This window comes from Heteronotia binoei, chromosome 8 (genome assembly GCF_032191835.1).
Source record: "Heteronotia binoei isolate CCM8104 ecotype False Entrance Well chromosome 8, APGP_CSIRO_Hbin_v1, whole genome shotgun sequence".
In the NCBI taxonomy this organism is placed as follows: domain Eukaryota; kingdom Metazoa; phylum Chordata; class Lepidosauria; order Squamata; family Gekkonidae; genus Heteronotia; species Heteronotia binoei.
The window spans coordinates 78,447,470-78,470,384 of NC_083230.1; the positions used below are offsets into that span (position 1 = coordinate 78,447,470).

Below are 22,915 nucleotides of genomic sequence, written 5' to 3' on the forward strand. Positions count from 1 at the left end.
CTCATCTTGTAGAATAAAGGAGTGGCAACAGCTGGTGTAAATTGGGACAGGTTTAGAAATAAAGTATCTGATCTTCCTTCTTGACCCAAATCATCCTTGGGTTCCTAGGTAAAAGTGAATGTAGTTGACCTCAGTTCTGTGACTGTGATATAACCAGGAACATAGAACTCTGGAAAGAATTGTCAAACAGATTACACAAATATCATTGGAAAATATTGTCAACATAGAAAAATGAATGTTGAATTGGTGCCAGCATCTGCTTTTGGCAAAAGTGTAGCGTTGTTGCCTGCTGTAGCTTATAAACATCCAACTATGCTTCAGGTTTTCTGGGAGTAAGGCACACAGAATAAACCTGAGTAGGATTCTGAGTAGAGCTGCTTAGAATTGCCCTCAGTGGCTGTAATCTCTTACGCCATTCTCTCTGAAAGTTATATAGTAACCATTAAATGGACCTGTTCCTAAATACACGGAGACTGGCTTCCTTTTCAAAGAGTACCATTACATTTTGGTGTGGACTAATACTTTTAGGACCTTCATAAACAAGATACTAAATAAAGCTGAAAACACACACACACATATAAATAATACTAAATTGCATATACACAACAAAATGTTTTTGTAGTGGAAAATCTCTTAATGTTATACAGTCGGTATATTTACATGACTATATAGCTATCATTAAGCAATAAAAACTGATGCCATCAGTAGTATACATTCAAAACATGAGTGTTAATTTCTGTACAGGCATTTTAGGCACAATAACAGGGAAAAGGAAGAATAGTGAGGAGATAGTGAAGAAGCAAAAGTATCTAAAATTCTTATGTCTCACTTGTATAGTCAGTTCAAATAGCACTCAGATTGAAAGTAGGCATCGTGTCCTCAAGGTGGTGCACATAACAACATTAAAACATTTGAATTATTGAAATTTATAAAACAATTCAATTAAAGCACATAAATAATTACCAAAACTAGGGTGGAAGGCCAATAACTGTTACTGGGGACATGCCAAACAAAACAAACAAAAAGTCTTCACCTGCTGGCAGAAGACAACAATGGAGGGAGTTCCAACATTTTGGGCTAACTGAGATGGTTCAAATTAAGAACAGTACTATGAAGTCTTGCCTAGAACATTTTAAATTCTTATGTCAGAACCTCCTTCCTACAATGTTTTCTTTTCAACACTGGCACTGTGCTGTGTTTCTGAGACAGAATGGACAGATCAGTGGAGTAACCTGTATTTCTGGGTGGGAGTTCAGTTTAAATGGACTACTGCTCTGTTCAGACATGTTGATTGTTTCTGTTCTAATGCGACATGACAGGGATTTCTTGAGATTCTTTACTTTTTTAATTCTATAACTGATATTAGATTCTTTCTCTTTGTACTGTGCGTGATGATGGGTGTGGTTACTGTGTTTGTTATCCAAACGGCAGAAAACTACACCATTGATTAGAGTGCTTATCTAGCGTTTAGCTAGTGCTATATATCAACATGTCTCCACTAGCATTCTGTTCATTGCAGATATTATGAATAAGAAGCCACGACAAGCTTGGGAGCTATACCAGAAGATGGAAACGTCAGGAGAGTCTTTTAGTCTTCTGCAGCTTATTGCAAATGACTGCTACAAAGTGAGCCTAACTCTCTTTCCCTCTCAGCCTTTAGTAATAGTATTTCATGCACAAGAAACTTGGCTTGTAACTTATTTTTAAAATACAAGTTTCCATCTCTTTCTACTGCTTATATAGTTATGTGGATGATGGCAGTTAAGAACATATGTTGTAGTAAGCTGACCAAGGTCTATTTGTATTTTTCTAATTTGATGTAAGACATACACATTGAAACATTAGTGTATTAATCTCATATAAACCTAAACATCTAACAGTGTAACTTGGTTTAGGGTGACACTGTTAGCCACCATATTTGACATTAACTGAAGCATAAGTCCTACAGGCTCTTTATAAACCCAAGCCTAAATATCTGGTCTCTCTTTTGACCAAGTTTCAGTCAGTTCCAAAAGATAAAATCTCCCCATTTATTCCTGCCTTTGATCAAGAAAGAAATGAGGTAAATGCAGGTATGTGACTGAAAATATGTGCTTTAAATGTATTCTTCTGAAGTATATGCTTTTAATTTCTATTTTTTAATTAATATTTTGTTCACTTATATATTGTATTTTACACCCTGCTTTTCAATCAAAGATTGGCTCTCAAAGCAGCTTATAGCAATTTTAAGCACAATCATAAATAAATAAGATAAAATATATTGTAAAAGGAAATGGGGTTTTGGTGGTCTAGATCCAGGTATTATAGAGCAATGTCTACCTGCTTATTTTCCCTCTACCCCTAGGAATGGCCTTTGGATTGGATGAGAGGGTTCATAGATCTGAATATAGCCATCCATAATTGTGAAACTAAATAGATCTGAATATAGCCATCCATAATTGTGAAACTAAATAGATCTGAATATAGCCATCCATAATTGTGTCCATTAGGAAGTGACCATTATTCATTATTATTATTTTTTTTGCTAAAAATAGGTAAGAAAGCCTCTTCGGCTGCTTCCTATGAGGACAAGAAAACACATTCCTACCTCAGCAATAGCAGCAAGTGGTGTGGGAATAGCCTCCACAATTCCCTGTTTCCTCATTGCTCACTGCTATTGCCTTTTCCTTGATGCACCTGCACATCATCAATGAATTTAGGACCCCATAGGCCTGGAATCCCCTTTTTTCTCACTTAGCCTTTCTCTACAGAGCAATATAGAGGCCCATGGCGCAGAGTGGTAAAGCTGCAGTACTGCAGTTGGAGCCCTCTGCTCACAACCTGAGTTCGATTCCAGCGGAAGCTGGTTCAGGTAGCCGGCTCAAGGTTGACTCAGCCTTCCATCCTTCCAAGGTCGGTAAAATGAGTACCCAGCTTGCTGGGGGGAAAGTGTAGATGACTGGGGAAGGCAATGGCAAACCACCCTGTAAAAAGTCTGCTGTGAAAACGTTGTGAAAGCAACGTCACTCCAGAGTCGAAAACGACTGGTGCTTGCACAGGGGTCTACCTTTACAGAGCAGTAATGTAGAACTATAGCATGGCTCAGTCTGAAGAGGGATAAAGGTCCTTTAAAGGTCTTGGGGAATAATACATGCCATTTTGAAGATGGAGCTTAGCCACAGTGGCAATGAAAACATATCCACATGGCCACTCCCTTACAGTCACTCTGCAGATTCCTTTTGAACTGCATTAAAACAGGCTTATTTCCCCCCTTTGGCTTAAAGGAGGAAGCCCATAGGGATAGCATTAATTGTGCTCAAAGTGCTTATAATATATGTACATTTTCCTTACAAGTTCTTCTTTATATGTGGGGAGAAATCACCAAGCAGCCTTGGTTGACATCCCTTTAAAAAAAAAAAGGCTAGGTTTTCTTTAGGAGTTGTAAGCAGATTACTATATTAATTTGATTAAACTTAGAGGTGTATTTAATTTAGAGGCAGTTTTATCCTTTCTACACATTACAAGTCCTGCTTTAAAGTCATTTTTTAAAACAGAAACTCTATCCTAAATTTAGCATGTATTTGTATAATTGCTTACTTGGTCCTTAGTTGACTGGGAAAATCAGAAAACTTCTGTTAGTTCCCATGACCAGCTGTTAAGTGTAACTTCCTGCAGTTTTAAAATTTTTTATTATGCAGTATTTCTGCCTCAAGGATCTATCCCTTTCTCTCGTGCACAGATGGGACAGTTTTACTATTCTGCCAAAGCCTTTGATGTCCTCGAAAGACTGGATCCTAACCCTGAATACTGGGAAGGCAAAAGGGGAGCATGTGTAGGCATTTTCCAAATGATCTTAGCTTGCAGAGAACCCAAGTATGTAAATTCAGTTGTTTCTGTTTTTAGACTTCTTTGGCATCAACATTGTGACCTCTTATGTGTTTGTGGAATCATTCTGCTCCCTAATGCCAAATGCCTTTAGACATAGCATGCTTAAAGAAAGAAAATCCTTCTCAGCTAAAATACCCTGATATAACTGACAGGATATGAATGGAATGCTGATGTTTCTTCTTAGCCTTGGTGCTTCAAAAATGGTATGGTTCAAATAAAAGGAAGAATTACTGTTATAATACAGTTTTCTGAGTAAATGAGCAAACTTCCATGAAGATTCAGTAGCTTTTTCTGAGAGCTTTATGGTGTTCAAGATTGATTTGGATATGATTTTGATTAAGCCTGCTTCCAACTGAGACAATTCCTCATTGTGTTCTCAGGGATGTTGTGAACGCAGAGGCATTCTCAGTGACAGAGAGGGTGTACATGAGCGTATTCTCTGTGAAACTCCCTTCTGGCCTGTCAGCCCAGCACTCCACCAGAATATTGCTTTCTGGCTTTATAAAAATAATCAGTAGTAGGCATGTCACTTATAGCTTTATGATACTTTAGCAATATACCTACTACTGATAAAAAAGAGAAGATGTCAAAAAAACAGTTGATGGAGGAGTGGCAAATATGAGGAGAATGTGCAAAGAACATGAAATGATGTGGGCAGAGACAGAGTGATTCTGTAGTCTGGGCTAATGTCCAGGATGCGGACCCAGAATCATTGCCACTTTACCACCAGCCCCCTACTGGGGTTAAGCAATATACTGGGTGGGATGGGCAGGAGGCACAGCTGTCATAGCAAGCCTACTGCCAGCCTGAGCCCCAGGTGGGGCAGGCAGGAGTGGATGGCAGGATTTTGCTCTTTTCCAGTTGAGGGTGGGGCTATGGTGATCAGGGCTCTTCCAGCTTGAGGGCTGGGTCAGCTGTTTCTGTTGCTCATTGGCTGAGATGTTTTTTTGGGGAGGGGGGGTCTGTATTTTTTTACTTTCCCACTGATCAAATGTGCTCAGACCTGGATAGCCTAGGCAAGCCCGATCTCTTCATATCTGGAGCTAAACAGGGTCAGCTCTGGTAAGTACTTGGATGGGAGACTTCCTTGGAATACCAGAGCCAGAGGCAGGGTCAGGCTTAATTCAGCCACCTCTCTGGGTATCCAACATGCCCCCAGTGGTGGTCAGTCAACAGAGGTTGCTATGACTTCCAAATGCAGACACACACATAAAAATACAAAAAAACAAAAACAAAAAAACATTGCTCAAATGTGTGTTGAGTATGCTCTTTCTGGAAAGATCATACCAAAGCAACTTGGGAGGAAAATGCTGTGAGGCAGAGCAAACCATGGAAGGTGAATGACAGCATGATGAATGATGCTGTGTGAAAGCTAAAGAAAAAAATCTGCTGCTACATAGAGCTAAATATCTATATAGAAGGAATCTAAACCAATATAAAAATAATGATGGTTCTCCTTCCTGATACTTGGATTAATAACTTGTGTTTCATTCTTAAATAGCCTTTTTGATTGTATGCTAAACAGTTTATACCTTCCTCATAAGCATCGTCTATTTGCCAGCCATTATATTGACCCCTTTTTCCATTAATCTTGTTCCTATACCATAATTTCGTATAATTCCTATCATTGTAAATTTAGGCAAAGTTTAAAGTTAAAAATCAAAGAAAAAGTATTTCCCTTCTGATCAAGACGAATTACTGTTTTTTGCTGACATGTAAATTACAATTGGTTATAAAAGTCTTCAGTTAAGAAGAAATTAATGAGCAACCCATTAGGGATGACAGCATTTCAGCCAACATTTTACATTAGGGTTGTCATTAGGATTGCCAATCTCCAGGTGAAACCTGGAGATCTCCCAGATTTACAACTGATCCCTACCCTTCCCAGTCAACAGAGATCAGTTCCCATGGATAAAATGGCTGCTTTGGAGGATAGACTCCATGGGATTATACCCTGCTGAAGTCCCTTCCCCTCCTCAAGCCCCACCCTGCCCATGTCTACCTGCAAATCTCCTGGAAATTCCCAACTTGAAGCTGGCACAATTTCCCAAGCTGATCAGAATGAGAACAGAACAGCTCTGGTATAATTTTTGCATGTGTTTTTTATTTCAGCCCTAGTCAACAGTTTTAGAGTTAACATTGATATGGAGACACATGTAATGTTACAGGCATTTGGCTTCATTATTTTAAGTGGCCAAATGCTAAAACTCATATGAATATGTCCTTAACCGAAGCAAGTTATATCTTGTAAGTAGTGGATGGGAAAATATAACTTGCCTCTAAAAGTTGTGGCTGCAGACTCTTTCTGGGTGCATACAATGCATAGAACTTAATGTGGTCAAAGTCCTTTTAAAAGCTATAGCCAGTGGGGACAAATGAATGCTCTCCTGCCATTGTTCTACTGCTGAGACATCTTTAAACAGACCTTTAAATAGTTCTCCCAAATTATTTTCATGCCAGTTTTGTCAGTGTAGAGATTTGTGGGGTGGGATTGGGGATTTCGTTTGTTTGTCTTCTAGTTAAATTCCTGGCTGAGTAATTTTACAGTCCTAGAACTCCTTTCTATTCCACATAGATTCAATAGTGTTATAGTATTAGTGATCCTTACTAGTATTTTATTTAAGAACTTTCACATTAAACTCACATTTTCTTGTGATCTACTTCTAGCATTTTCCTCTCTTTTTTAGTCTGGAGACTGGAAATATCTTCCAGACTAGTTCTCACCTCTTTGGCAATGCAGTCCTAAAAACACTATCCTGGGAATAAGCCCCACTGCACAGACCTAAGTATAATTCTCAGTAGACCAGCTTGAGATTGCTTTCTAAATCTTTGTTCACTTGTCCTTTTCTCTTCAGAGACACCCTAAGGGAAGTGTTGCATCTCTTGAGGAGTACAGGTAACCCACAAGTAGAGTACATTGTCAGGATCATGAAGAAATGGGCCAAGGAAAACAGAGTCCCCATTTAAAGAAGTATCACCCAAGAGGATTGAATCGGCTGCCATTTCCTACCAGAATGTGAAAATGGCTTTATTTTATACCTGGATGGAATAATGAGTTTTTAAACCTAATGCCAAAACTCTAGAATATAATAATACAAAATCAGATTTATATTTTTTTATTAATGAAAACTGAATGTCATGCAGTTGTGAGGAGAAATTTTTGTTACTAGTGTAAAGTAGCATCTCACAAGTTCAATTTTATTTTATACTGCAGTTCCCAGCATTTAGCTGTTCTTACTGTCTTCAACTCTCAGGTTTTCCAAATATGTGCATTTCTGCAATTAATGAAGCACTTGGAGAATTGGGTTATTCAAGTTGTACAGCTCCATACTAGACTTTTTGTTATCACCTTCTACAGTAGAGTATGATATGAACTCAAGGACTATATTCAGCATTTCATAGTAAAGCTCTTGGCTGTTGGGAAGCATAGAAAAAAACCACCTCTCTGGAAAGGGTATAAAGAGTGCTTCTTAACTTGTGACTAGTATCTGTGGTGCAGACCATGTTGAAAGTAGATTTATGGAGCAAATAGCCTACATCTAGATGCATTGTAATATGTCTGTTTCTTCCATAAGATTTTGCTTTTTGTTCAGTCATTTAAGGGTCTGTTCAATTATTAATCCAAAATGCGCACAATTGGGAGAAAGCACCATAAAACTCAATGAAACTTACTTCCTGGTGAATATTTGTTGGAATGGGCTACAAGTAGTGTTCTCTACTATTACTATACTAGGCTGAGAGGGGTCTTCTGTACTGCTTTACCTTGTCCTTACTAGTGCTTGTTAGCATCTTGAGGAAGGAGAGAGTTTCATTCAGAAACTAGATCAGAAAACTCCTAAAAGAATAGACCCAAAAGAACTCAGCTGAAGCACACTATAGAATATACAGTAAGCACTGATTATTTTTATGCTTTGAAATGTGTAATGCTTGTAATTTGTACCAAGTTTCCTTGCTGGGGTGGCAACCCCCCCCCCCAAAGAAATAAACAATTTCTAAAAGTAAACAGGCCAATATGCATTATTTTGTACTTTATGAATGCACAGTAAATTCATAATTCAAATTCCATATGTGATTAGTATTAACATGTACTGTGAGTTCTTGCTTTAAGTTCACCTTCAAGGTCAAACTAGATTTGATGCATGAGATTCAAGACCTCCCTCTTTGCTTTTAAATTTCCCTCCCCCTCCCTCTTTGCTTTTAAATTTCAAAATATCTATGTGTCTCATGCAACTAAGTCAGGTGGGGGAGAATATCATAGAAGGAAAGGATTAAACATGCCACCATCATCACTTTCCTAATCTAATTAGTAGTCCTATAGAGCTCTGACATTTCAAAAAAGGAGGTCTGAATCATAAAACTTAACATTTATATAGACACATCTTGTAATTCTTACAACAGCCCAGTGCTGTCCCAGTTTTGTCCTTTATATTGTGTGTTTGTGCTCATGCTGAAGCTAAGTCAATATCTTGATTAAAGCTAACTAGCAAGTTTATAGCAGAGGTAATAGTTGAGCAGGGACTTCTAGATCACAGTCCTTTCTTCTCCTAGGGTTGCCAAGTCCAATTTAAGAAATATCTGGGAGCTTTGAGAGTGGAGGCAGGAGCAAGGCTGTGACAAGCACAACTGAACTCCAAAGGAGCATCACATTTAAAGGAACTGCTATTCTAATGGGAAATAATGGAGGATAGGGGCACCTTCTTTTGGGGCTCATAGAATTGAACCTCCTAGTCCAATCTTTTTGAAACTTGGGAGGGGCAGTCTTTGAGGAGAGGCACCAGAAGCTATGCTGAAAATTTGGTGCCTCTACCACAACAAACAACCCATCCAGAACGCCAGATATCCATGGATTGATTCTCCATTATACCCCATGGAAACCGGTCTTCATAGGGAATAATGGAGTGCCCAGCAGACATTCCCCCCTCCCCTGCTCTGATAACCCTGAAGCAGGGGGAGGGCCTCCAAACTGGGGGATCCCCCACCCCCAATTGGGAACTGACAACCCTACTTTTCACTGCAATATAAATCATCACCATATCTAGCTACACCCTAAGTATGACTGCATCAGATCTGTGTTTAAGAATGCAATTGACAATGTATGGTTAAAGAAAGAGTACACTGGCCAGCTGGCTGTATTCATTGATCTTTGCCATTAGAAACTGTGACGGAACCAGCCCGATTCTGCCTTCAGACCCGGTCCCGTCAACTCCCTATTGAGTCGCCAACTCCTGGAGGGAGCTATTTCTCCTCCGGCCACTTGGGCTCGCTGCCACCACCTGCTCAGTCTAGGGGTTCAGATTGAGAGGAACAGGACTCCCAAACCCCCTCTCCAGCTATGAGGCCAGGCCTCAAGGTCCTCTGCCACCCTGTACTTGGGTATCACAGAGACCACAGCACTTCTTCGGGGAACCCCTGGAGGATTGGCACCTTATCCAACTGCATGCCTTCCCCCTTCCCCGGGGCCCCCTTCATAAAGCAGCGTGGTCTAAGCGGTCGGGATCTATGTGGTACAGAGTTTGACTGCCAGCATTCAAAACAGAAAAAAAAATGTTTAATAAGAAGAGAAAGAAAATAAAAAAACAAAAACAGTTACATGTAAAAGTTTAGCACAGCACCTGAATAGCAACCAGAGGACAAATAAAGGTGGATTTAAACGCATCTGCTCATCCCTGGTGTAAACTGGCCCTACCTTGTGAATGACTGCCTTGGGGCCACCCCCACAGGCAGGAGCCCAGGCTACCAACCTTTCTCCTTCAGCGCCAGCTGAAAAACTGGCCTTTTCCCGCCTAACTCAACTAAATAAAACAAAAGAACTTCCTGCCCCTCTAGGAGGCTTTCCCCCTAGAGTTGCTGATTTAACTCCAGAAGGGGGGAGGCAATGAGGGGAAGGCTAAAGAACTTCCTGCCCCTCTAGGAGGCTTTCCCCCTAGAGGCGCTGGTTTAACTCTGGAAGGGAGGAGGGGATGGAAGGAGGCTAGGCCAAAGCCTGCTTTAGTAGTTTAATGTTCCCTTCCAACGAAGCACCAACATTAACTAAGGTGGCGTTCCTCCACACGTCCCCCTCCTTAAATTCTGAGCCGGAGGGGTTGCCTCCGACAGAGGTGACCCTGTAGCAGAATCCAAACAAACCAGGGAGAAACCCATTCATCAAAACAGAACATATACCAAGATTAGGAATTTTCCCAACAATACACAAAGTCCAACACCCTAGGTGTCCATGTCCTTTCTGGACAAAAAGTCGCATTGCTGCATTCGGAAGGAATGTCTAGTCTTTAAGATGTACTCCTCCATCTCCCAGGACCACCTCTGGAGTTTGGTGCTCTCCCTCAGTTGCTGCTGTTGCTGGGATGAGTGGTCCATCAAAGGAGGAAATTCCTGGCCCTACATATGAGGTTGGAAACTGCCCAGTTCCCACACAGTTGCTTCTTTATCCCTCATTGGTGGAATGTTTCCTCTGTCCACTCTGTCCTCCCAGAAAACCACCTCTGGTGCTCCAAACAATTGTTGTTCCAGCTTCTTTTTGTCTCCTTCCTTCCTACTTATATGCAACACCATGGACCTCGCAGAGAATGGCTGTGGTATATTCACCTGCACCACTGTCTTTCCAGTCTTCTCCATAGCCACCACATAAGTAGCATCGTCCAGGTCATCCACAATCAGAATTTTGTGTTGTGAGCCGCCCTGAGCCCGCTTCGGTGGGATAGGGCGGGATATAAATAGAAATAAATAAATAAACAAGAGTCACAGTTTTGCTCATGACATTGTTCTTAAGGACGACAAACTCTCCCATCTCCCTGGAACGCGGCGGCCTGGCAACAGTGATCCATGCAACGGTCACCTTGAGGCTGGACTACTGTAATGCCCTCTACGTGGGGCTGCCCTTGTGCCGAACCCGGAAGCTGTAGTTAGTGTAGAACGCGGCCGCCAGGCTGTTATTGGGGCTCCCCAGGTGGGAGCACATTCAGCTGGGACTGCGGGAACTGCATTGGCTGCCAATAGTATACCTGTGCTGGTTATCACCTTTAAAGCCCTATATGGCCTAGGACCTGCCTACTTTAGGGACTGTCTCTCCTCACATGTTCCCCAGAAGGTACTCAGATCAGGATCACAACATCTACTAGTAATCCTTGGGCCAAAGGAGGCCAAATTAAAAACCACCAGAGACAGGGCCTTCTTGATTGCAGCCCCCTGCTGGTGGAATCAGCTGCCAGAGGAAGTAAGGGCCTTGACACTGCGCCTGTATTTCAGGGAGTTGGAAGAAATGCCTTCGCCACTGAAATAGCACCAAACCAATATTGTTCTTAACTGTTTTAACTATTGAATATTTTGTTGTAACTGTTATTTGTGTAATTTTAATACTTATTGATTTTAACTGTCTGTTGGGGTTTTATGCTGTCAGCTGCCCTGAGCCTGCTTTGGCGGGGAGGGTGGGATATAAATCAAATCAAATAAAACTAGTTTGGGTCCTCAAGGCCTTGCCAGACAATGTTTAATTTTACCCAGTGAAACACGTAGCACTTGTTCATTTTTTGTTGGAATCCCAATGTCTTTTGAATTAAATGATTTTATTGCAATTATAATGCAGCGTCATGGAACAACAATGACCAGTTCTGTAAATAAAATAGCTTATGTAACACTGTAGAAGACATAGGATACTTTTTGAGACATCATTACTGATAAGCAGCAAGCATCTTTGCTTCCCCGTCTTTATGTAGTTAATGAGAAGCTACCAAACGGATGCTAGATTAACCCTAACACAATGAAAATGTTATTTCTCAATACAGCCTGCCAAACACTTAATTTGCTGCCATCTGTAATCCAGTTTAAACACAATCTTATAGCTATTCTGAATTTTCATGGAGCTTAAGTGTTATTTGGAGTAACAAAAGTATTTAATATACAAAATTGACGTATGTGCATAAAGTGAGATACTAAACTGTTTCTGGCCTGCTCTTGTAGAAAAAGATGCTGCATTATGAATCCTTGACCCTCAAATTCTTACCATTTGTACCTTTGATGTTGTCTCAGATTGAAAAATGTTTGATAGTTGTAATTGGAAGACTGCTCATTGTCTAACAATGGGAGCGCTGTAAAATATAGCATACTATTTCATCTGTTTAAACTAAGGCAGCAAAATAAATTTGTCTAAATGTTTTGTCACCAGTAAATTTTTATTTACCTAACCTCAAATAAAAAGTTAAAGGTGACAAAACGTTTTTATTTACCTGACCCTAGAGAGCCAGCATGGTGTAGTGGTTAAGAGCAGCAAACTCTAATATTGGAGAACTGGGTTTGATTCTGCAGTCCTCCACATGAAGTCAGCTGGATGACCTTGGGTCAGTCACAGCTCTCAGAACTCTCTCAGCCCCCCAAAATAAATCTAGCTCACTACTTAGTGGCACATAACGCTAAAAGGCAGCCAGACAATCTTTGGATCTCCTGCCCATACCACACACAATGCCATATGATTATTAATTATTATTACCTGACCTTTCATCATTTTACCAAAATATTTCATGATTTGTTTGTACTTTATTATTCTGATTGTTAGCCAAATGGAGCATGCTCCTGGTGTGCCAATGCCCAATGATAAACACAATCAGTGAGATTCCAGAAGCAGACAGAACTTTATTGCAATAAAAGAAACCTTGGGAGAAAAATAAAAGAACCTGTTAAAACAGTATCAGCTTTTTATAAATGGAAATAAACAATTGTTAAGACATGTGCAGATGTCTAGAGATTGCAAAACTCAACTGTAACTCCCTTTATATCTACATTAGTACATTTGCCAAGCATATTCAGAAAGTCCATATTTTTCCTGAGTAAAACAACTTCCTTATTTCTGAAGACGACACTTTTGTTTAATCAGCTATATTCTAGCTCATTTGTCCCTTTACCCATTTCACCACATCTTTTGCACTTTAACCTAAGAGGTTATCTGGCCTGAGCTGCCTAAAGCACATGAAGAAATGGCTTCAGTCTTGCCTATCATTACTGACGTTTAAGTTACTTGACACATTTTACATCTTAACCGTGATAACTCATGCTTAATGCTAGTCAAAACTTCAAATTAGAAGTCTAATATCACCCGGGGACTGCTACCGATTCCCACAGGATTCTCCGAAGCATTCTGTCTGCAGTTCTGCCTAGAGCCCTTTCTCTCATTCCTTTAACAGCATTACGGTAGGTCAGCGTGCATATTACCAAGGCAACTGTGGGCAGGGCTCCACCGTCTTCAGCGTGCGATCGCGAGGACCGCGGTGACGTTATGAGAATATGTGCAATAACAACAGTGACGTACAGCGGCACGTCGGTGGAGGTCCCGCTCGTACGCATGCGTGCCCTAGTGGCCTGCTTCTATTTACGTGGGGGGGCTCCAAGATGGCGGCAGTGTTAACAGCGAGGAGAGCCTAGTGGGGAGGGGGAACTGCTCTGACCGGGTTAAGGGGAGGGAACCGGAGGAGGAGCAGGAGCTGTGGGTGGTGTGGGAGGGACACCGAACGGGTGGGACTGGGGGTGGGTGGGGGGGGTTAGATGATGGCGGAGCCGCGCCGGGTGCCGTTCATTAGTCTGTCACCAGTGAGGCGACGGGAAGGCGAGACCCCGGTACTTGAGCGAGAGCCTGGAGGGGTTCGCGAGGTGGAGCAGCCATTGGTGCGTGAGGCCCTGAAGCTGCCAGAGCAGCCACACAACGATAGCTGTCGGCCGGAGCCGCCACCGCTGCAGCCGTTCGAGTCCTGTCCTCGGCCGGAGCCTCAGTCGTTACTCTTGCTGCCGCGCGAGATCAACCGGCCCGAGCCGAAGCCACTGCTGCCACCTCAGCGGGAGCCCCCAAGGCCAGAGCCACCTCCACCTTCGCCGCCACACCAGCAACTGCAGCGCGAAAGCAACCGGCAGGAGTCGTCGCCTCCGCCGCCGCGTCAGACGGTCCGCTTGGAGTTGGTGCTGAAGGATCCCACTGAAGAGAGCTGCGTGGAATTCAGCTATCCCGAATTGCTGTTGTGTGGCGAGCCCCGGGTATGGATCTCCCCCCACTCCCACCCACACACCACCGCTTTGCTCTTCGTGTTTTGTCACTCCTATCACGCTTAACTGCTGTTCTTTAGGTTAAGTGCTGTGTCTGAGAGAGGGCTAATATGGAGGCAGCTGTCCCAGTGTAGCAGGAAATGAAGCATAATAGCTGTTAAGGGATGACCGATCTATACAGTGGTATTACTCTGAAGTACTCTGAAGAGAACTAGTTTTTCTGCTTGGGTAGTGTCTGAAAGCACTCTGTCCCATACAAATAAACTGATTTTATTTTTTGTCAACCCAATGTGCTAGTGTGAAATGAAAAGTATCTTTTTGTCAAGGCCTGTCTATGAGAAGAAGTATTCTCATGTCTCAGTGTACAGGAATGCACAGGAGTGCAGTTCTGGATGGCTTGCTGTCCAGGAGTGTAGCCTAATATGCAAATGAGTTACTGCTGGACGTTTTCTACAAAAACCCTGTGTGAAACAATGGTGATGTCAGGGGTATGGCCTAATATGCAAATGAATTCCTGCTGGGCTTTTTCTACAAAAAGAGCCCTGCTCTTTTGAAACACTTTTTTCTGCTGTATTAGGGTTTGTTTGATGCTTGGAGGTATGCCCCATTCAGTGTACTCTAGGAACCAAAAGGTACTTGTAAACCACTTGCATGGATCTACACACGTCACTTCAGGAGATAATGGCCTGCAGTGCACATGCTGAGAAGCAGTAGCGGGGGAAGGATAATTGTGTGCATCTATATAACTTTTTGCAAGCACTGGTTCCCACGTTTCAGATCGTATCAAATCAAGATAATGGGTTGATTTCTTCCTGTATATGCCCTCATAAGGGTGAAGATAAAAGTAAGACAGATTTTCCAAAAGGCCAGTTTGCCAAAGTTAGTTGTAAGCATCTGTCATATTGGAAATCAAAGTCTGTCAAGGCTGTCTAACTCTGTTATAATACTTAAAATATATTGTTACATCAGTGTATTATTTGAAGGAGCTACTGCTTTAAACCTCAAATTATGTGCTCAGTTGGTGTTATTCTCTACTTGATGTCAGAAGTTTGGTTAGGTAGTCCCACAATTAGCTGAATTACTTTGAATTGCTTTCTTTTAAAGTACAGGAAGGTAGTTTGGACTAGAGTAGATTGTGGAATAGTTGCATAAAATACCAGTTGAAAAAGTCACAGCCAGGAGTTGGCAGTACCACTTGATTTTGAATAGCCAGCATGAGCTCCATAGAGCCACTTACCCTGATTTGGAGTACATCAAAGTGGTTATGCCAAATCCTCCCATGTGCTGCCTTATCCATAAGAAGGAATGCTAGCATTATTACATCCTAAAAAGAGAGACTTCAGTAAATATACTGCTAATAATTAATTCGGTGGAGATATTTTATATTTGGCAACAAATGCATATTGAAGTTATTGAAATATCTAACTTGTACTTTGTTCTCTGCGTAATTTCCAGTAAATATTTTAACCAGGGCTTTTTTGTAGTAGGAACTCCTTTGCATATTAGGCCACTCCCCCATGTAGGCAGTCCTCCTGGAGATTACAATAGGCCCTGTAAATTCTTGGAGGATTGGCTACATCAGAGGTGTGCGGCCTAATACACAAAGGAGTTCCTGCTGCAAAAAAGCCCTAATTTTAACTGTTGCATCTTATTACTTTTAGGGTGTGCTAATCAATGTTAAACTGTAGTAATGACATTATTGCTTTATCTATAAACATTTGTGTTTTTGCAGCTCTTTTATATCCAGTCCAGCTTGAGTTGTATCCAATCCATCATCCCTTTATGATGATAAGAATCTAAAAGCTAATTGCAACTTCATTCTGGGCCACTTCATTCACTCACAGAAATGTCCATGTGAGCAATGTAACATGTAATCAGGATTTTATGGGTGATCCTTTTATGGGTGTCTGAATGTGCATTGAGCAGCAAAGAAACTGATACTGAAGACTAGTGAATTCCTTGACTATATTATATTATATTGATTGCCTAAGTGTGGCCACTCAGTGTGGCCCATGGTTAGTAGTCAGACAATGTTCTGGAGAACATTGTTTCAGGTCTGTAGTAACTCCTGAATGCTATTTGACTTCAAAGGATATGTTCACACAATCTATTGTTTCACTTTTACATTGCCATCTTGTCAAGTGTATCTTCACCATAATAAGACTTGTAGTACTCTTGAATGCTCTAAGGAGAGATTTCTCTTTCTCTTATTTGTCTGTGTTTCTCAGCAACTTCCAGACATTGCAGCCCCGCATTTATCTTTTTCTTTAAACTCAGAAATGTAGTTGTCAATTAAAGCACCCAAACAGCTTCTTTCATCTTTTTATCCGAGTCCTTTATCAAAGAGGCGTGTGCTTTATTAATATTGCAAGGTTTTTTAAAAGTACAGTGTAAAATAGAAAGCATAAGTTTTTTTCTAGGTATGGGTGCAAATATGCCCATGAAGTATTTGATAGAGCCCACGTTTAGAGCAGCAGCCATATGTGTACAGCATGGTGCTGAATAATTGTTAACTACAGGTAAAATAAAGGAAACAATGTTCTGAAAAGACAAATTACAAGTAAAGCCTTTTGATTTCAAAGGGCTTAGGATGTTAGGAATTCCATTGAGATGATTTCTGTGCAGGCATTCTGTTCTAGGAAAAAAAGATAAAGGCTAGAAAATAATTATAAAGCTGTGAGCAGTATTCTTACTTGATGCTTGATTTTCAGCATGACTACATTAGGGCTGTAAGTCAGTCTTTCAAAGTGGGGATAGTTCCATTATACTTGATCTTGTGGAATCGCTTCCTGTGAAACTTAGCTGACTTTGGGTTCTGTGGTTGAAGAGCACATTGTAAGCTAAACAAGGTACATTTTCATGGTAGTACCTGGTGGAGATTGGGACTTCTTTGTTTTTTGTTGGTTGGTTTTAAAATATGGGAGCCTGTGCAAAGCTTCCATGACAGTTCTGTGGAAAATGAGTATAGGCTCACATCCTCTCTCTGACAAAAACCCCCCAACAAAAATAGATACAATATTTAGAAATGCTATACAAGAAATCATCATGTATACTTTATGATTCTGAATAACAGCTTTCCTTCCCCTCACACAGCAGATGCACAGTTATAAATTCATTGTTAGTTACCAGAACCCTTGCATTATTGGTTGTTCATTTATCTTTTCCTAATGGATTCTTTGTGTTGTGAGTTTTGCCAGTGCTTACATATCTCAGTTGAGTTTATGAAAAGTTCAGTGCCATCCCAGCAGGACTTACATAAAATGGGGTTGCCCATGTGTCATTGGAATCAGTGATATCATCACTAATAAGAATCAGTATTCTTGTAATTTCATCCCCATGCATTCACATTTTTATGATCTTATATAAGTACACACAAATTTATATTTTAAATATTCATGTTAATAGACTGACTGTAATTTCACTATATTACCAAAGCTATGCTTATATATTGCAGCAATGTCTGTCATTCAATGAACTCTTTCCGAGTTAGTCCTCTTTTTTATCAGAGTGCACATTTCCTCCTCTTAAAAATAAGGAAACTGGGGAATATTTTTTCCTCAAAGTTGGTCTCCTCCCTCTCCAGCACAGTACTACTCCCATAAGGGCAAGGGAAAAAATATCACTGCCAACTTATTTGTATCACTATTCCCAGTGTTAAATAAAAAATATTTAGATATATGCACCTGAATTTTTGTTACTTTAATTTTTAATTTGTCTTAAGGGAAAACACTTAAGAACTTCAACAGAAATTTCTAAATGCCATGCCACGATTTCTACTAATCTTTCAAAATCATATACCTGTGAACCAGTTCTCTCATATTAAGAGACCCTCCCAGCCAACCCTGCAAGAGATCTTCAGCTTCCCAACCTACGGCTAATACTCTGATTTACTGCTAGCCCATTTTCCCTCCCCCATGACTCCACAAATTCTGTTTTCTAATATTGTATCCTTTTTCCTTAAAAAAAGGTAGTCTTAATTAGCAAAAACCCAAAGCAGCTTTCCTAAATGGCTTAGAAACTTGCTGGTACACCTGGGGTCCATTTATAGGAGGGCGTTTCCAGAATGCCTACCCACAAAGGGAAAGTGGGCTGGGCTACTCCCACAGTGGAGGTGGAGCTGAAATAATCTTTGCTAGAAGCTAGTATATTGTACCCTTAGAAACTGAAAACAAATCAGCCAGTATCATAATGCCCCTGTATAAATAGATGGTGTGGCCTCATTTGGAGTACTGTGTACAATTCTGGTCACCGCACCTCAAAAAAGATATTATAGCATTGGAAAAAGTGCAGAAAAGGTCATCTAGAATGATTAAAGGGTTGGAACACTTTCCCTATGAAGAAAGGTTAAAATGCTTGGGGCTCTTTAGCTTGGAGAAACATCAACTGCGGGGTGACATGATAGAGGTTTACAAGATTATGCATGGGTTAGAGAAGGTAGAGAAAGAAGTACTTTTCTCCCTTTCTCACAATACAAGAACTTGTGGGCATTCAATGAAATTGCTGAGCAGTCGGGTTAGAACGGATAAAAGGAAGTACTTCTTCACCCAAAGGGTGATTTAACGTGAAATTCACTGCCACAGGAGGTGGTGGTGGCTACAAGCATACACAGCTTCAAGAGCGGAATGGATAAGCATATGGAGCAGAGGTCCATCAGCTATTAGCCACAGCTTATTGTTGGAACTCTTTGGGGCAGTGATGCTCTGTATTCTTGTGCTTGGGCAGGACACAGTGGAAAGGGCTTCTAGCCCCACTGGTAGACCTCTTGATGGCACTTAGGGTTTTTTGGCCACTTTGTGATACAGAATGTTGGACTGGATGCGCCCTTGGCCTGATCCAACATGGTTTCTCTTATGTTCTTAAATGACAGACTCTGTAGATTCTGCTTGTTCCTTCTCAAACCACTCAGCTGCTCATGAAGATGGTAGTAGAAAGGATTTTTAATCCTTATGAATAAAGAGATAATTTACACCACATCACAAAATATTCACAAAATGGCTGGCAGCCATTTAACCCTTCAGTTTTGCTCCCTCCCATTGAAGTAGCAAGGAGCAAAACCAAAGGGTTAAATGAAGCACCTTCTTGGATGATCCCTCTCCTTTCTCCTAGCCACAGCAAGCCATAGCCAGGAGAAAAGTGTAAGGGATGTCCTTTCCAGGGTGATCCCCACCCCAAAGAAAAAGATCCAAGCCAAATGGCTTTGGGTCTAATTAGTTTTACAAGACGACATATTTTTTTCATGTTCATTATACTGGTGGGGCCCATATAGTTATAACTCGTCCATATAATAAAGTTCCACATCCACGGTCACATAATTACATCTATTCAAGCACTATACTTTGATCATGTCAAGTTACCTCTCTTGTCAAATCTGTACCCCCAGCAGGGTTATTAGTATTGACATAGATGTAATCATATTAACTGGATGATCATGCAGTTGCCCAATCGGGTCATTACCACGGACATGAAGCAGGGTTACGTGGCAGTTTTTCAACAGCTATGCCTCTTAATTTAAACCATTCCCGTTCCCCTTTCTCCTAATGTTAAAGATTTTTTTTAAAAGTTTGGTTAATTTACAAATCTAATTTTCTACATAACCCTCTCTTGTCTTTGGGTGGCCCAGTTTTGCAGCTTTTGTTTGGGGTCAGCTAGTTTACTATTGGATATTGTGATGGGTTAGTTTATAATGCAAGTTCATTTGTAAATGGGTACTTGTTTGAGGTGAAGGAAGAATAATATTGATGAAGAAGCTTGATAAACAATTGGAGAAACTTTGAGCTTAAGTCATTGTTGTCTTGGAATTGATATTTCATTACCATCACCTATTCACTTCCATATTACAGGTTATAAAATGTGTAACTATGCCTTCATTGTGTATTATGCTTCTGAATGCTCTATGTAAACTTAGGGAGGGCACTTTAGTTTGTTAGCTCATTGATCTTATTCACGCTTACCTGAATACAAATCTTAATAGTTGCTGAAATGAATTTCAGTAAGGTTAATAAGGGTATGTTTGAAAAGCCAGATTTTATATTGTCTCATTTAGCTTACTAGCCAAAGCCATGTTCATACAATCGAAGCAATGTAGTGAAGAGTGATGCTGTAACTCCTTATTTCTATTATGCAAGTTTTTCTGTAAACAATGACCGATCTTTCACCTTCCCCTCAGAAAAAGTCCACTGTCATTGAAGATCCATTTAATGATGAAGAGCGCGAACGACATGAAGTGGAGATGCTGGCTAAAAAGTTTGAAGCAAAATATGTAAGTAAACATATGTTAGCAATTTTACTGTTTAGGTTAGGGGTGACAAACTCATTTCTTATGAGGGACAGATCTGACATAAATGGAACTTCATGGGGCAATGCAATTTTAAAAGTAAAACATCAAAAAAAGCACAAGGATCACAGCAGAAACTAAAAATATAAACCAAAAATATAAAATTCTCTGGGTTTAGGAAAACATGAAACATGTCATGTATGTCATTCTCTGTATGTCAGAGAAGATATACGGTCCAGTAAGACTGAGGTCAGAGAATTAGATTCGCTTTTAGAAATGCTTTGGGTTGAAATAGAGGGCCCAAAAGGAAATTTAACTATGGGAGTTTGTTATCGCCCACCAAATCAAAAGAGAGAGGACGATTATAATATGATGGAAGGCTTAAAGATAGCGGCTAAACGTAAAAACTGTGTCGTAATAGGTGATTTTAACTACCCGCAGATTGATTGGGTCAATGTGTGTTCTGGTCGAGAGAAAGAGATTGAGTTTCTTGATGCTCTCAATGACTGTGCTATGGAGCAGATGGTCTCAGAACCTACCAGGGGTGGGGCGATCCTGAATTTGGTCCTAAGTAATGCCCAAGACTTGGTGAGAGATGTAAAAGTGATTGCGCCGCTTGGGAGCAGTGACCATAATGTTATTGATTTCAACGTTTCTATAAATAGGGAGTTGTCCAAAAACCGCCACAACCACGTTTAACTTTAAAAGGGGTAAATACACTGAGACGAGGAGGCATGTGAGGAGGAAACTGAAAGGAAAGGTAAATACGGTCAAAACCCTTGGGGAAGCTTGGAGACTATTTGCGACCTCTTGCCCAGATTGCCCCAAGGTATGGGCTGGGGTGTCACCAGTATGCTGATGACACCCAGCTCTATCTACTTATGGACGGCCGACCGGTCTGCGCCCCAGAAAACCTGGATCGGGCACTACAGGCCGTGGCTGAGTGGCTCAGACTGAGTGGACTGACACTGAATCCTGCGAAGACAGAGGTCCTTTGTTTGGGCCGTCGGGGACCGGGGGGGGGGGGAAATCCCCCTGCCAGCTTTTGACGGTGTACCGCTGAGGCCAGCGGACAGGGTCAGGAGCCTGGGGGTGCTATTGGAGCCGTCCCTAAAGATGGAGGCTCAGATAGCGGCCACTGCCAAGTCCGCGTTTTTTCATCTTAGACGGGCAAGGCAGTTGGCCCCCTTCCTGGCCCCCGACGACCTAGCAACAGTGATCCATGCCACGGTCACCTCGAGGTTGGATTACTGCAATGCCCTCTACATGGGGCTGCCCCTGTGCCGGACCCGGAAATTGCAGCTAGTGCAGAATGCTGCGGCCCGGCTGTTACTGGGCCTCCCAAGGTGGGGGCACATCCGGCCGGGCCTTCGGGGTCTGCACTGGCTTCCAATAATATACCGAGTCCAGTACAAGGTGCTGGTCATCACCTTTAAAGCCCTATATGGCCTGGGACCTGCCTACCTGAGGGACCGTCTCTCCCCACACGTTCCCCAGAGACTACTGAGGTCTGGCACTCAAAATCTGCTCACCATCCCCGGCCCCAAGTGCGTCTCAAGGCAACTAGAGACAGGGCCTTTTCCACAATGGCCCCTATGTGGTGGAACCAGCTACCGGAAGAGGTGAGGGCCCTGCGGGACCTTGCTCAGTTCCGCAGGGCCTGTAAGACAACCCTCTTCCAGTTAGTCTATGCCTGATTAGATAATGTAGCTACCAGATTTTTGTGATTATACTGTATAGTTTTAATGTTTAATTTTAAGGTTTTTAGGTTTTAATTGTCTGATTTTAGATGTAATAACTTGCTCTGATTTTACTGTTTTATTGTTTTATTGTCGTTGTAAGCCGCCCTGAGCCACTTGTGGGAAGGGCGGGATAGAAGTCACCAAATAAATAAATAAATAAATAAATAAATAAAATAAAAACTATAATCCTAGAAGCTCAGATAAAATATATACTACATGTTAGGAAAGGCACAAACAGGCATAAGAAAAGGCCTGCATGGTTAACAAACAAAGTAATGGAAGCTGTAAAAGGTAAGAAGGACTCCTTTAAGCGGTGGAAAACCAGTCCAAGTGAGATTAGTAAAAGGGAACACAGGCTGTGGCAAATCAAATGCAAGACTGTGATCAGGCAGGCAAAAAGGGACTATGAGGAGATACTGCAAAAAACAAAGACCAACAATAAAAATTTCTTCAAATATATTAGAAGTAGGAAACCAGCCAGGGAGGCAGCGGGGCCCTTGGATGACCATGGGGTAAAAGGATTACTGAAGGAGGATAGGGAAATGGCTGAGAAGCTGAATGCATTTTTTGCCTCCGTCTTCACTGTGGAAGATGAGAACTTTTTGCCCGCCCCAGAACCACTAATTTTGGAAGGGGTGTTGAAAGACCTGAGTCAGATTGAGGTGACAAAAGAGGAGGTCCTACAACTGATAGACAACTTAAAAACTAATAAGTCACCGGGTCCGGATGGCATACATCCGAGAGTTCCGAAAGAACTCAAAGTTGAACTTGTGGATCTTGTAACAAAAATCTGTAATCTTTCATTGAAATCTGCCTTGGTTCCTGAGGACTGGAAGGTAGCAAATGTCAACCCCATCTTTCAAAAGGGTTCCAGAGGAGATCCGGGAAATTACAGGCCAGTCAGTCTGACTTCAATACCGGGAAAGTTGGTAGAAAGCATTATCAAGGACAGAATGAGTAGGCACATTGATGAACACGGGTTATTGAAGAAGACTCAGCATGGGTTCTG

At 41.4% G+C, this 22,915-nt stretch overlaps 2 protein-coding genes across 3 annotated transcripts in view; both read left to right on the forward strand.

The window, feature by feature from the left end:
* The window catches only part of IFT56 (intraflagellar transport 56), a 66,137-nt gene extending 58,267 nt beyond the window's left edge, over positions 1–7,870 (forward strand). For both annotated transcript variants that reach the window (XM_060245315.1, XM_060245316.1), the window contains 3 exons: positions 1,520–1,626; positions 3,719–3,852; positions 6,723–7,870. In XM_060245315.1, the coding sequence (XP_060101298.1) occupies positions 1,520–1,626; positions 3,719–3,852; positions 6,723–6,834 (353 nt within the window). In that variant the 3' untranslated portion in view covers positions 6,835–7,870. The remainder of the gene's footprint in view (positions 1–1,519; positions 1,627–3,718; positions 3,853–6,722) is intronic.
* Positions 7,871–13,238: 5,368 nt separating this feature from the next.
* Positions 13,239–22,915, forward strand: part of UBN2 (ubinuclein 2) — an 80,828-nt gene continuing 71,151 nt past the window's right edge. The window contains exons 1-2 of the mRNA XM_060245317.1: positions 13,239–13,881; positions 20,057–20,149. Coding sequence (XP_060101300.1) covers positions 13,399–13,881; positions 20,057–20,149 — 576 coding nt within the window. The 5' untranslated portion in view covers positions 13,239–13,398. The remainder of the gene's footprint in view (positions 13,882–20,056; positions 20,150–22,915) is intronic.